Source organism: Armigeres subalbatus, chromosome 2, assembly GCF_024139115.2.
Source record: "Armigeres subalbatus isolate Guangzhou_Male chromosome 2, GZ_Asu_2, whole genome shotgun sequence".
Classification (NCBI taxonomy): Eukaryota; Metazoa; Arthropoda; class Insecta; order Diptera; family Culicidae; genus Armigeres; species Armigeres subalbatus.
Genome location: NC_085140.1, coordinates 230496427 through 230511150, shown reverse-complemented (window position 1 = coordinate 230511150; position 14724 = coordinate 230496427). Strand labels below are relative to the sequence as shown.

The 14724-nt window shown below is 39.7% G+C and overlaps 2 protein-coding genes across 2 annotated transcripts in view; one reads left to right on the top strand and one right to left on the bottom strand.

Annotated features, from left to right (window-relative positions):
• The first annotated feature begins 740 nt into the window (after positions 1-740).
• The window catches only part of LOC134211864 (DNA mismatch repair protein spellchecker 1), an 81142-nt gene continuing 67158 nt past the window's right edge, over positions 741-14724 (top strand). Inside the window, exons 1-2 of the mRNA XM_062689189.1 lie at positions 741-944; positions 1005-1054. Of these exons, the coding sequence (XP_062545173.1) occupies positions 908-944; positions 1005-1054 (87 nt within the window). The 5' untranslated portion in view covers positions 741-907. The remainder of the gene's footprint in view (positions 945-1004; positions 1055-14724) is intronic.
• Positions 7123-7890, bottom strand: LOC134211863 (uncharacterized). The gene is made up of 3 exons (XM_062689188.1): positions 7753-7890; positions 7409-7689; positions 7123-7349 (listed from the first exon to the last, which is right to left on the bottom strand). Exons 1-3 carry the CDS (start codon positions 7844-7846, stop codon positions 7302-7304), a joined length of 423 nt encoding a protein of 140 aa, XP_062545172.1. The 5' UTR covers positions 7847-7890; the 3' UTR covers positions 7123-7301.

Here is a 14724-nt window from a genome sequence, read left to right as displayed (position 1 = left end):
GGTTATGTTTGCTTTCCGATTTGAAGATCCGATTTATAACTTATTTTAAAAACAACCGATTTAATCGGAAATCGTCTGCTATTCATTAGAATACAATTACCAATCGAGCTAATTACTTGCTTTTCATCAGCCGATTTCGTCGGCTATATTTTATTATTTGATCAAATCAGTTGATTAATCAATCGATTTCGTCAGCTATATTTTATTATTCAATTAAATCAGTTGATTAATAATGTGATTCTTTGAGTTTTCATCGGTCGATTTCGTCGGTTTAATTGCTTTTTTGAGCTAGACTACGTTAGCCTATTAATCTGCCAACTAGGTAGCTTCAAATCTATTGATTTGGTTGGCCGATTAAATGTATTGTTTAATCGCTAAACGCCCCAAGCTCCCATAAAGCGTCTGTGCAACAAAACAAACAACCGATTCGTCGGATACAAAGTAGGCCGATCCAACCGACGAAACCCGACTAAGTCGCGGGGGAAAAGTCGGTGGGATGTTTTATGGGGACGTTTAAATTAACGGTTGCGGATGCCAGCCTCCATATCTGTTATCTGTGATGTCGCATAATGTGATGTATTCACGATTTTGTTCAATAAACAAGAACTACTGTGGTCCACCCTAGTAAATAAACGCCTAAATCGCGGTAGCATGCCAGTACAGCAGCACGCAGCCATATTTACGAATAATATTCCGATGGGGCATCATCGTTGTGTTGACGTTTGCATCGCGCGCGCAAGCACTACCAGTTTTGTTGTTGTTTGCTGCCGGTCGACATTATTTACGTTTGTGGAAAGCATGCAAAATTAATTGATTTTATCATTTTATTTGATTTTTTTTCTTTAAAAAGTTGTATCGTCTGATAATATTCCATAGTAAATAAGTTATTTATGTGAGTGTTAGAAAAATGGCCAATCTGAAACCGCTGCACTGCTTGAATCTAGGTAATTGCATTCATATCCTGAAATCAAACTTGATTTTTCTAAAAGTTTTATAAATTCCAGATGCAAATCAGCAGAAAAACTTTATAAAATATTTCAAAACACTCGTTGAAGTAAGTACTCATCTATTTTCACATTCACAGTTCATTCAGTTATATTTTAATTTTACCATCTAATTATTACCAAGATTTCGAAAGTTAGTTATAGAACGGGCAGGTAGCATGTAAATAATTGAACTACTGATGGCATTTCCTATGTCAGAAATTTGAATCCAATACAGTCAGAAGATTGATCCAATACCGTGCCAATGCTATAACCATAATAGCCTTTTCTGATTTCAGTTTCCCTAAAACACACAAGACGCGACTGTCGCTGGGCGACTGTGATAATGTATCGCATTGATATGAAAGCGTCAATTGAGCCTAGCATGCAGCGACCCAGCGAATGTCGTGTCACATGTGTTTGGAGGAGCCTTCACAATTTTTATCACTTTATTCTATTATTTCTCTTCACCACATCAAGATGTTCGTCATCAAGTCAGCTTTTAATCTGAATGAGCTTTCATATAAAATTTCTCAGTTTTGCAATCATAATAAGGTGACTTTGAAAATGTTTATGCTATGCGATGAATTCACTTATCACAAATTAATGTATTTTTATTGAATATCATTTATTGAATATCAATCAGCTAGTTTACATAGGCTGATACCGTATACGTATATAAACGAATAATTGGCGTAATTCACAAATGTGAATTGTTTTCACTAAGAGGCCTACAGGGGAGAGGGTCATCAGGCACATCGGGACACAATGTCAGGCACACTTTAGAAAGTTTTTACTCTAGAGTTTGAAGGAGTGAAGGTTTGGTGTGTTCCAATTCACACAAAAAACAACTAGAGTTGTATCAAAAGTGTCTTGCCTTCGACAGTACAGCACTATAAGGCTTGTTCAGCGTCTCGTATGAGGTGAGGCGATTCGATTGAAGTGACAATTGTCGATACCTCCCATCTAAAATACACGATTGTTTCCTGTGAGGCGTGTCGAAATCCACAATTCTTGTGGCAATGTGTTACCGACACGGAAACATTGTCGAATAGCTGTGTGATAGCTTAGGCTGCATTGAATATATGTAATGCTAAATATTTCATGGGCGCTAACTGAGTGAATAATTTTGTTACATATTTATATATTTTTATGGCATATTTAATATTTTTATATTGTCCATAGTTGCGCTACCACTCACTCTCTTGGAAAAATAATTCAGCTTTTTACGCTAGCCATAAAACATATACATAAGAGGTGATTCATACATGACAAATGCTTTGTACATATTCCTACAGTAGCATCATAGTACCCTTGAATCGAGGCTTGTTTAGCGAAATGTTAAAATTTTGCAAATGTCTACAATTTTTGGTTCACGATGATTTAAGTTGATTTAAGCTTCGTTATAATTTTAAATCTATATTTCAGAAAATGAAGCTTTTTTCATGAACGAATAATATACACCTTTATTCGGTATTGAATACCGTTTCACATGATACCAACGATACCACTAGCTGGGTAATAGCGTTATTAGTGGTGGACCAATTGTATCGGATTGCATAGATTGTAGATAATAGTACTGTCCAATGAGAGCTTGAAGTAGCTCGAAGTTTCTCTTTGTCCTGCTCATGCCCATTTGTTGACAAAAAAGAACGAGCAGGACGGGAACAACTTCGAGCTACTTCGAGTTGCTCATTGGACAGCACTAATACAGAAGTAGCCTCTGACCCCACATGAAACCGTCTCTCAAAGTCTCAGAAAATACGAGTTTGCCCCTTATTGTTTGTTATACATAGTCCATTCAGAGGTTCCCAAACTTTTGGATATGCGACCCACCTAGCAGAATCCCATATTGCTTGCGACCCACCAGGTACCAAATGCATTGATTTTGTGAAATGAGATAAAAATGAGTTCGCGTTCGACTGGACAAATTATAATAAATTGCTTTATATCCCATCATTGTATTTGTCAAAAATTCGTCCACATCCAATCCACAATTTATTCAGATTAGGATTTTAATTGGATTTTGATTTGATTAGGTTTGGTTTTGAAGTAGATTTGGATTGGATTTGAAATAGATTTGGATTGGATTTGATTTTTTTTTATTAAAGTGATTTTTAAATTATAAATAAAGTTCATCACTAGATTGGATTTTAAATAGATTTGGATTTGATTTAGATAGGATTCGAATTGAATAAGGATTGGTTTTGGATTGGGTTCGATGCTTACATTTGGATTGTATAGCACTTCTTTCTACTTGCCCAAATATCGTATAACAAAAAAAAGCCGTTGACCTCGTCAGGTTTGTTGTTCTTTAATCATCCAATCATTAGTAAGATCCTAATTCAAAATATGGAATAGATTTGTGGGACAAAATAATAACAAAGTCATGAATTAAGATTTGTCTTTCGCGACCCACCACTGAACAGCCCGCGACTCCCCTGGGGGTCGCGACCCACAGTTTGGGAACGTCTGGTCCATTGTAATAAAAGCAATGACTAAATTTTTCCATTTTTTTTTTTGGGTGACAAAATTGGGTCGGAAACGTAATAAAATAGGTGGTAAAATCGGGTCAATACTGTATTTCTATTTTTTCTTTCTCGTACAAATAATTTACTCGTGCGAAATACTCACAGAAACATCTCCTAGTCAAATCTGGTTGACTTAGACTTGCGTATACTTTGGATGGAATCACTAGAAGCGGTTTTAAAGTTTGCAGACAGGATTGTCATTTTGGATTGTCCTGATACAGGCTTAGCTTTTAGTCCTCGTGCATAAATAAGTTTCCAGCATCCAATATAATATTCCACATAAACAGGGTATATCAAATTTGTACGTAGGGAGAGTTTGAGTGTCCACGAATAGTTGTTACAATCGACAGACAGAGACTTTGGCATTAATAAAAATATTTAATAAAGTCCATTGTTTGTCTGTACGAGGCCTATTTCTCTTTACTGGTATGTCATCGCATCCCAAAAACATTTCTTCTCGTCTGTAGTCTACAACCTATCTGAAATCCGAAATGGCACTAAAGACCCCTCTAACAAAATCAGAAACCGTTCCCAATTGAACTGGAACGGTATTGGCGCCTTTACCAATCATGTCGGAAAAGTTGTTGTCCATCAAATTGATTTTGGGTTCGCTAGGGTCCTAGAAAGATTGCTGATCAGAAAGATCAAAACGCAACCGTAGAGACTTTTTAGAACGATTTATTGCGTCTTATTTCGTAGCTGTCAAGCCCCTCTGGTTGCCAATAAGTGTAATATTAAGTAAGTAAGGATTTTCATCAATAGTCAACCATCAGCAGCTCTTGATATTCCTAAAAAAGTAGAAAATATGTAAAACTAAATTGAGAGTCACAAACGATTTTTTTATGAACACATTAAATGGTAATTAATTAATTTAATAACGTCAAAGGGGGTGATTCAAAATTTATGGACAGCGTAAAAAGCTGGATATCAATATCATTGATTTTAAGCCGGTGCCTGGAATGGGATTTCTAAAACAACTTCGTACCCTAATAGGTGACTTCATAATTACGGATTAGAATATAATACTGTGGGGGGAGAAACAGATTCAAAAAATGTGCGTGTGACGCTAAGCCGAGATCTAGCCGACAGAGCAAGCCAAAAACAAAACTCTTGGGTCTTGGCAAACAAATTCTCATAACAAAAATATCACGCAAAACAAAATTTGGTCTTTTCAGGTGCGCCCACTTTTTTGTTTTTTTTTCTTACTGATAATTTAATTGTTGCCTGACGATAGTATTTATTTAATTTGATGCGTAGTTTCGTGAGCTCCCCCTCCCAGCAAAAATTAGTCTAGTTAATAAATAAAACACATTCAAGGTAGTCCAATCGCTTAAAACTAACACATTATTTACAAATATTTGGTTGCTTAGGGTCTGTCTCATTTGGAGAATTAAACTTAAAAGTGACAGTTCGAAAATTAACAAATAACCCGGTTATAAGAATGGCTGGTGCTACCCAGCAATTCCAATAAGACATCGATGCAAAATGATTCGATATCTGTCAAAAGTAATCATGCTCTGCGAGCAGGGTTATTCGATAATTATTGAAATGTCACTTTTAAGTTTAATTTCAGTTTAATTCTCCAAATGAGACAGAGCCTTAATAGGCGTCAATTTAGACATTCGAGACTATATAAACTTTGGATATACCATCGAGACAATTAAATCGAGTCAAATTAAATCTATGTCGAACAATTATTCAAATAAATTTATATCATAGAAAAGTACCATTTTCACACTCAAGCGAAGATTTTCCGTTTTCGAAGCTCGAACCCATATTAAACATTATAGCACCTTATTTTGTATGACCTAATTGTGTTTTTCCTCACCACTGGGAAAAAAAAGGCGAAAATACAAAAATAAATATTAAAAAGAATAAAATAAAACAAACTCATCAGATTTCATTTGTCATAAGCCAGGAATGTAATTGTAGCTGAAAATGCAAAAAAAAACAACAAATGAGAATAGCGATAAGTCTTTGTCCTTGCAGTCCATTTTATCTGCAACAAATATGGAGAAATAATTGTTGTGAACTTTTCAAACTGCGATAACTTGCATGCGATAACAAAATGCGCGACAAGAGAGGACAATGTTGTTGTTTTACATTTCCTGGTCATAAGACGAACTATTCCATTTAATTCCATCACTTTGTAAACATTGATCAGTGTCTCATACTTTACTCGACTTTAGAGACTAAACACGTCATTACTGTTGAGGTCGTATACTTGTAAAGAATGCAAAGTACTGGAATTAAATAATTCACTAAATAAGCACACAATTTTCTTTTCATCGGATCTGTTGAATAATATTTTGACAATTCATATTTTTTGCGGAATTTATTGAGCCTTATCGGCCAAAAGATAGTAGAGGGAGACATAATTGAAAATTATTTGAAAATTATTAGTATCGGCCTTATTAACTTTATATAAAAACTAATTCTTGTCCCTGCAAATGAAATTCAAAGTCACTATTTTGTCACTTTTTCTGCAGCTGAAAGTCACTATTTAGTCCCTTTTTTCGCCAGTGTTGGTCACTAAAGTCACTATTTTGAGCGGCATTGACCGCTACCAGCCCTGAGAAGAGTACTTGACATTGTGATTTGGTTTGCCACCTTCTCCCCTATACCACAAAGAACTGACATGGAGGCAAGGTCCAAAGGAATTCCTAAAGCAATTTTTGGAGAGAATTTTTAAATAAATTTCCGAACAAAATCCTAAAGGAATATTTTGTATATAAATTGGTTTCTAGAAGGGTGCCCTACTTGCCCCGTAGTATATTTGCACCTGTTAAAAAGTTTTAGTTAACTCACATTTATCGGAATTGCCGTTCTGTTTGAAATCTGTATTCTAGTCTAGATGTTAGATAAAAGAATATCCATTAATTATGTATCGCAAAAATTGGCTATTTTCAACAATTAATTGAAAATTTGGTTATATAGCTACACTTCAGTCAACCTCCCCCTATAAGCGTTACGTAATGTATGGATGTTCCCTAAGATGCAACAAAAAGGAATTGTCGTATTATAATGTAGAAAGACATGCATGCTGAGAAGGTATTGGGGATCATCCTTAGGGTGCTCTTCTTGCCCCGCCCTACCTTAATGATCAAAGGTCAATATATCACGTAGGGAGATATATGATATATGCGTAGGGATATATGCTATCCATCAATTCACATTCGAATTAAAAGTCGGGCTTTGGAGTGATCCTATAGCCTTTCCGTATACTTGTAGCTTCTAGTATTCAAGAAAGGCAAAATATGTATTCTCGTTATTTTGTTTCAAAACAACAAATTTACTCAAATTACAGTTAAGTTCTTTCTAATCAAGTTTATTTTCAGAAAAATATATAAAGCTCTTTTAGTGGAATGTATTCAACCGTCTAAGACGAGTTAAGTACTCTCCATTTAATTCCATCAATTATTTTCGATATCTTTGCAGATACGTATTTCGACCACAACTGTGTGATCGTCTTCAGTGTCTCGTACTTGACTCGACTGTTGTGGTCCACAGTTGTGGTCGGTTGTGGTTGTGGACCACAGTTGTGGTCGAAATACGTATCTGCAAAGATATCGAAAATAATTGGTGGAATTAAATGGAGAGTACTTAACTCGTCTCAGACGGTTGAAGTTTATTTTGTTGTCTTGGTTATCTTATGTAAAAATCTTAGCCTGCTGCCCAGTTGTCTTTTACATTCACGATGCACTTATATCCCTCTCGCTGAAACAAGTTCTCATTTAACCAACTTTATTATCTCAGCGTTATTTTAGAATTGTAATGTAGACAGCGATTAATATCTCTTTGGAGGAACATTTTTCGGCAAATTTCTGTTCATCGGCTGTAAGAAATAATAATAATTTAGTAAGCTCATATCAACCAAGATTGTTCATTGTTTACGATTTCAAAGTGCTCCTCATAAACTTCCATGAGTTTCTTGTACGAATCCTCATCTGGATGCACTGTGTAGTACAATGTCCCAGCTGCATGACGAATCGATTCTACTTTTGGAACTTTCACAGTATAAGGTGCTATAATATCCTGGTATCTATATTCCGTCGTTGTTTCCATGGGTTCAACAGGTGGCTTTGTGGTGCTTGTTGGTTTCTGAACAGGTGCCCCTGTGGTACTTGTTGGATTCTGTCTCATATTGTTCATTGAAGGGTCTGCTATTTCATTATCTGTATTTGGAAGGCAACTGTTTAATTTATCCACCATGTATCGCTAGAAACACACTATCTAACCATAATATTCGTAATCTACAGCTGGTCTTCCATGAACTGAGAAACACAAAGATGCGAATGCAAAAACTAGTACAATGATTGGAAACGAAGCCATTCCTTATCGATGTTTGTCTGGTGTATGAGAGCGATTGATTGAAACTGAAAAGAATTATATGGTAGAGGCTACTTATAATAACATCATCCGGGATTCCCCAGAAGGTAATTATTGAGATTAACTTGATTCTTTTTCTTCCTCACTGGATCTACGTTCTCTAGCAGGGATATTGTTGACTCAAAGTTCAGTGATTCCAAATATCCATGTCGAAAGAAAACGGTAACTGATCAGCGCATCGCGATATAAATGTATCAAAATATGAACAAAATTTGGCAATAGCACTTATTTTCCATGTGATTTCCGATGTTTCGTTTAATGCTATTTCCACCATCAAGAACAAACGTCTGTACTTTTCGACAAAAGAAGGCTAATAATACATTCTGTAAAATCACTCATAAATCTCAATCATCGAACCCTTCCGCGCGAGCAAACTCGTTCGCGATTTTAAAGGAATGCGCCATGCTGAGTTTTTCATGCTAAAACGCATCGTTTCACTTATTTGCCAAAAAAATCATTTCGATTCAAAAAGCGTTTGAGATCAATTTGGCGGCAATTTGTAGCTTATACATGCAAGAGTATCTTTTATGTTATGCGACGAACGTCAATTTACTGTTTTTAATTAAGCAGAATAAAAGAAAACCTACGGTGATTCAAATGGATGGTTCAACTAATCCATGAGCAATGGAGGGGGAATCTGCTCAACAGACATCCTGGATTGTCCAGGAAGTTCGGGGTTAGGACCACCTCCAACAGCAAACGAGGGAGGCAGGACTACATCCCGACCCGCTAAACCGTTTCCATTGCCGCCAAGCCCATCGTCCCTTCGGTACAACCAGAAAGTAATTTTTCAAAGGGAGGTGATGTCTGTGTGTATGTGTGTTTGTGTGTTTTTTTTTCTTCCTAAGCAATGGAGGGGGAATCTGCTCAATAGACATCCTGGGTTAGGGACCACCTCCGACAGCAAACGAGGGAGGTAGGACTACATCCCCGACCCGTCAAACCGTTTCCATTGTCGCCAAGCCCATAGTCCCTTCGGTACAACCAGAAAGTAATGCTTCAAAGGGGGCCAGTGCACGACGCACCCTCGAGGTTAGCTGCGGGTCCTTGCTGCATCGAACATCGTGACTCGCTTTTTAAGAAGAACACCATGGTATCGTGCCAGCGCATTGCCGGCTTTCCAGGTGGCCTTACCACGCCCTATGTCCTCGGAAGGTGGGAAGGGTAGACTTCGCGCCTGCTTCCCTCTGCACGACTGGTATCAAGAATGATGATGCCGCGTGCACCCCAAATTGACCTCTCTGCGATAGGGCCTATTCGCCAGCACACAGAGGGACTTGCCGACGCGGTGCCTACGCCTACCCCAGCCTTGACGAGGACCCCTTTCCGTTCTCGGGCTCGGAACTCGCCCGGTTGACCGACGCCGCGAAAGCGACAATACCATGTTGTTCTTCGCGCGGCCACTTGTTCGATAAAAGGATTGAGTCCGTCCACAGGGCATGACCACCGGTATGACCATGAAGCCGACTCCGAACCCTTGGACCACCTCTTGTTTGCGCCTGAACTAGCCATCCTTGAGTCCACGCGCCACCTTCTGTGTAGCTCCGAGACGATTTGGACGACAGCCGATAAAACGGCGTTCCGGCAAACTTCATCTTTACACATCCTCCGAACTAGGTTGTCCGGGGTAGTGTCCAGACCACATGTTCCGCCGTTTCCTCTAAACCTGCGCACACCAAACACTCGGGCGAGGCCGAGCAAGCCAGCTGCATTACCTGCACTGTAAATTTTCAGCACGCTTAAACGCCGGGCACTTCGAACCGTACGTCGGCGGCGAGTTCACCAAGCTTGACGTCACTCCTCACCGCCTTCAAGACGTCCGAGTACTTAGCCTCGTCCGTCTTGATGACTAGGGTATCGCCCCTGGAGTGATTGGCGCCTACCCTAGACTTCTTGCTACCCTCGTTCGCCTGGGCCTTCTTTTCGACCCTTGACGTCTTCGGTTTCCTCTTGTTCTTGACCAGGGTCCAGGAGGCGTCATCCCCCTCTATTTCTCTGGTCTGGGGCGGCTGAGAGCTATCAGCCTGCCGTAACCCCTTACCACCGTCTTTCCTGAGTGGACGGAGCTTTCCAGGTCCTTCCTCCCCCGGTTTGGGAGGTACCTGGCCGGGGTTCAGCTTCCCAGCCCCACTACCCTTGTTCGGGGTAGTAACCATCCGCGTTTTGGAGCGGCCCCCAGGGAGTTCATCCCCTGGAGACTGTCTCCCCCGTTTTTGTGTCTGCTCCGTTGGAGTAGTGACCCCCGACGTGCCCGCGAATACTTGAGCCTCAATCTGGGTAGACTTTGGCACCACCGTCTTCGCTGGCACGCCCTCGGTCGATTCGACCTTGTCCGAGTCCGCGAATCCTTGGGCCTCAGTCTGGGTAGACCTCGACTCCACGGATTTCACGGGTTTACACTTGGCCGTCCCGACCGCCCTCTCCAGCTTGGCGTCCAACATCGACTTTCGAAGTTTCTGCAAGCTCCTTTTGAGGTCTTTACTGATATTATGCTTCGATGACGCAAAGTCGATGATGGTGTCCAGCTGTTCCGTCGCCACCTCGAAGGCCGAAAGCCCATCGCGTTTGCGGTTCATCGCCTTCACAAGCCATGGGCCGTCTATAACCTCTACCGGCGTAGCCTGGGAGATGGTTAAGTGATCCACGCTGGCGCTGCGCACCGAGCTGCCGACTATTGCTTCTGGCCTTCTAAGCGGAGACCTGAACAACCCACCTCTTGCGAAGGGGTTGTCGCCTACACTACTACCACTAATTGAAGAATTGACTTGTTTTTGCATTTTGGTCCCACGAGTGGCTCGGAAAAAGAGGTCCACCACGCCAGAGCCCAGCATGACGCGGTAAGGGACAATTACTTTGGAGGGTGCCCAGGTACTCCACAGGCTCCGTTAAAGGCCTAGCTCATTATTTCACCCCCCTGGCCATGCATCCCCTCGGCACGGGTCGCTTAACGCCTTGGGATTAGGGGTTAGGGACAATGGTCCCTTTGGTCGCACCCACTCACTCTAGCTGATGTCAGAAGATCAACAGTGCCCAGGCTGCACTACCAGCTAAGTACAAAACCCTTAGCTGGCGGTCGATTGTCATCGAAAGACCCGTGGACACGTGAGATTGGAACTTGTGAGGACCAGAGCTGTGTAGGTCGCTCCTTCCCAGATGTCAACTCACCATTTCGCAGCGTGTGTGTGTGTATGTATGTGTATGTGTGTGCGCAAAATAATCTCACTCATTTTTCAGGCACTTATTCTTGACCAATTTGCTCGCAACAAGTTGCATTCGACGTGGAATTGGCCCAATCGGACCAAGGCTTCGGAGTTATGGCCAAAATATATTTTTTTATAAGAAAAATTTTCACGCACTTTCTAGGTACTGATTTACTCGCAACAAGTTTCATTCGACGCTGAATCTTGTCCCATTTACAATGATATGCGTCCGTCTCGTCGCAATGAGAAAACAGAACTGTGCAATAAAAATCCTATTCGACTAAATGCTGATGTCATATTAGAAATTTGGAGACAGTACTCGTCGATAGCAAATCCTTCCGCACGCGATGGCATATGAGCAAGTCAAACCACCTTCCTTTTGCCAGTGGAGCTTCCACACTGATATTCTTCCCTCCCCCTTCATACGGGAGCTTGGCAGAAGGAAGGTCGTGTGATATGTGCCATCACAAATATTGCCCTCCGCTCGCTTTCAAATCGACTTCTATAAAAACATTCTTCATGCCTGCCGTATCCTAACGGAACTATCAATTCTATACTTTCGCCTCTAATGCTATTATGAACATGTACGTCCAAGTTTGGAAGATGATATTAGCATTTTCATATATTTGTAAATCGTTTAACTTCACGTAGAAGTAACACACACGAAATCATTAATTTAGTTTACTTGTCCCATTGTTTTGTATTGAAAATTGGACATATCGGACTATGGGTTTCGAAGTTATGGCCAAAATTCATTTTTTACATAAGAAACACATACAAAATTCTCACTCATTTTACAGGCACTTACCCTCAGCGGATTCGCTCGCAACAAGTTACATTCGACGCAGAATCCTGTCTCATTGTTTCTTATTGAAAATTGGACTATGCGCTCAGAAGTTATGGCCAAAATACTTTTTTTTCATACCAAAAGTACGTAGAAATTACTCACTCGAAAACTAAACGAGAAAGGCACCATCACCGCTAGGTGGATTAATCTGGGCTCTTTTATTAATTTTATTAATTTATTAAGCGGAGTCTCTGTTTTCATAAGTGGAATCTACTTCTTCCTTCTTCCATCTTCCTTCTACCTTCTTCCTTCTTCTTTCTTCCTTCTTCCACCTACCTTTTTCCTTCTTCCTTCTTCTTCCTTCCTTCCTTCCTTCCTTCCTTCTTCTTACTTTTTTCTTCTTTCTTCCTTCTTCCTTCTTCATTCTTTCTTCATCCTTGTTCCTTTTTCTTTCTTCCTTCTTCCTTCTTCCTTCTTCCTTCTACCACAGATAACAGACATTGAAGCTAGAACAAATTTTATTGAAAATCCTGTGTAAACTTTTTAATTAATATACGTTGGCCCACTACTGCCATCTACTCAACTGATTGCGGCAGTACCTAAGGATGCAGCTGAATTACAACCGTCGAACGCAGCCAATGCATTTGACAGCCGCAATCGGGCTGCGTTTTCAATAACAATGATCCTTGCGCCATCTCCAATCGATTGCCAAACGCGGTCCCAATTTAAAATACATTTGAATTAACGGTTGCGGATGTTTACACACGTATGGGATGCCAGCCTCAACATCTGTTATCTGTGCTTCTACCTTTTTCCTTCTTGTTTCTTCCTTCTTCCACCTTCCTTTTTCCTTCTTCTGCTTTTTTAATAATCCTAGAAGATACTTCCGAACAAATTTCTGGACGAATTATGAAGGCATTCTGAACCACGGGACTGACACTTGTATACCTCCACCACAGTTCATTTCGTAGCTAACATAGAAAATTCCGCACTGACAGCCATAAGAAGAATCATGGGAAAGAAAGAGATAGGTGCGTTCCACACTGACAGTTCCATAAACGACAAGCAGAAGAAACGAGACTGCATCTACACTACGAAAACACAACCAAAACATAAGACCCCTGTTCTGAACTCGTTTCACACAGCTTTGCGAAAAGATATGGTCCCCAACATGAAATGAGCGATAACAACGCGTTTTATCAAACCCCTCGGTGGGGGCCGCCTATCCGAATCAGTTTTTTTTTCAACTTGTATACTGCCGTTATACGTATAACTGTCCCATGTATATAGGAAATCCCAGAAAACATGGGACAAATATGCGTATAACGGCAGTATACAAGTGCGATAGTTTTGTTTTCATGGCTTGTTATGATTCGAAGAGGTTTTTGCCTCTCTTTTATCGTTGTTCGTTATCAATTGAGAGCGATTTCTGCAATCTCTGACTTTATTGTACCTTTGACAGATATGTATTTCGACCTCAACAGTAAGGCCGTCTTCAGTGCCTCGTACTTGACTCGAGTCGAGTCTTTTGACAAGTAAATACACTCCACTAAAAGCTTAAAATAATGTTCATATCCTGAAGAATTCCTGAAGCAATAACTAGAGAAATCTAAGAATTTATTCGGAAAATTTTTCTTTGTAAATTCTTCTGATAATTTCCTCGAAAATTCGTCAGGAATGTGTTAAAAAAGTACTAAATTACTAAGGATTTTTCAAAGCAATTTCTGGAGGAACCTTGCGAAAAAATTTCGGGTTCAATTTTCATAGGAATTTCCAGAGGATTTTTCAAAGGAATCACCAAAAGAGTATATCCTAGGAATTATTTGCATAATTTTCTAAATTATTCCTGGCGGAATTTCCAAGTTGAGTCCCTGAAAGAACTTCTGGAGGAATTTCAAAAGGAATTTTAGGAGAAATTTTCGAAGAATTCTTTAAGGAGGAGAACCTTAAGGGATTTCAAAAAAATCTAAAAGAATTTGTGAAGGATTTTCGAAACAATTCCCAAAATAATTTCGAATGGATTCGGATTAGGAATTCTAGACAGAATTCCTGAAAGATTTTCAAAAGGATTTCTCAAAGGGGCTCAAAAATGTATTTCTGGAAAATTATTGGAAATTTTCAAAGAAATCGCTGGAATAATCTCCTCCAGAAATTCCAGAAATAATTTCCGAAGAAAATCTCTAAATTTATGTAGCAATATCCAGAAGCATTGCTTAAGGTGTTTTTTAAAGTTTTCCTAAGAAAATTTCCGAATGAATTCCTAAAAAAAATCCCAAGGGATTTCTGAAGCATTTTCCGAAGGTATTTCCAATAAAAGCACAAGTAGGGTATCCAATCATGGTTTGAACCAAATGGCAGGAATCAGATGAGGCGTCAGAACAAAGTTCATTTATTTCACTATAGAAATATGTTATACAGTCGCCTCTCCACATCTCGGTATTGAAGGGAGCATCGAGATAGGGAGAGATCGAGGAATGGAAGAAAAATTGAAATGGGTACTAGATCCAGAAAAGCTCGTTGCCATGAAAAACGACAACAAAACAATGTCATTGCCTGTTGTTGATGTGCTTGATATTGTCCAAAGATGGTCTAGTAGCCTAAAAATTTGAACATATCGACATAAAGAGAGTAAATCCTGAACAAATTATGATCAGATCACATCGAGATAGAGAGATATCGAGATAGAGAGATATCGAGATAGGGAGGTTATCGAGATGTAGAAAGCCTAAATGTATGTAGATTGAAGGGACTGAGGGAACCATCGACATAGGGAGAGATATCGAGATCAGAGCTTAAAATATTCATCTTCATGAAGCAACTTCGGTCCGAAATTT

Excerpts from the sequence above, each read along its gene's own strand:
- LOC134211863 (XM_062689188.1), bottom strand. The coding sequence starts at position 7,846 with ATGGCTTCGTTTCCAATCATTGTACTAGTTTTTGCATTCGCATCTTTG. Across the intron at positions 7,690-7,752 it reads TGTAGATTACGAATATTATG|ATAATGAAATAGCAGACCCT; the intron begins GTTAGATAGTGT and ends TTCCAAATACAG. Across the intron at positions 7,350-7,408 it reads ATGAGGAGCACTTTGAAATC|CCGATGAACAGAAATTTGCC; the intron begins GTAAACAATGAA and ends TATTTCTTACAG.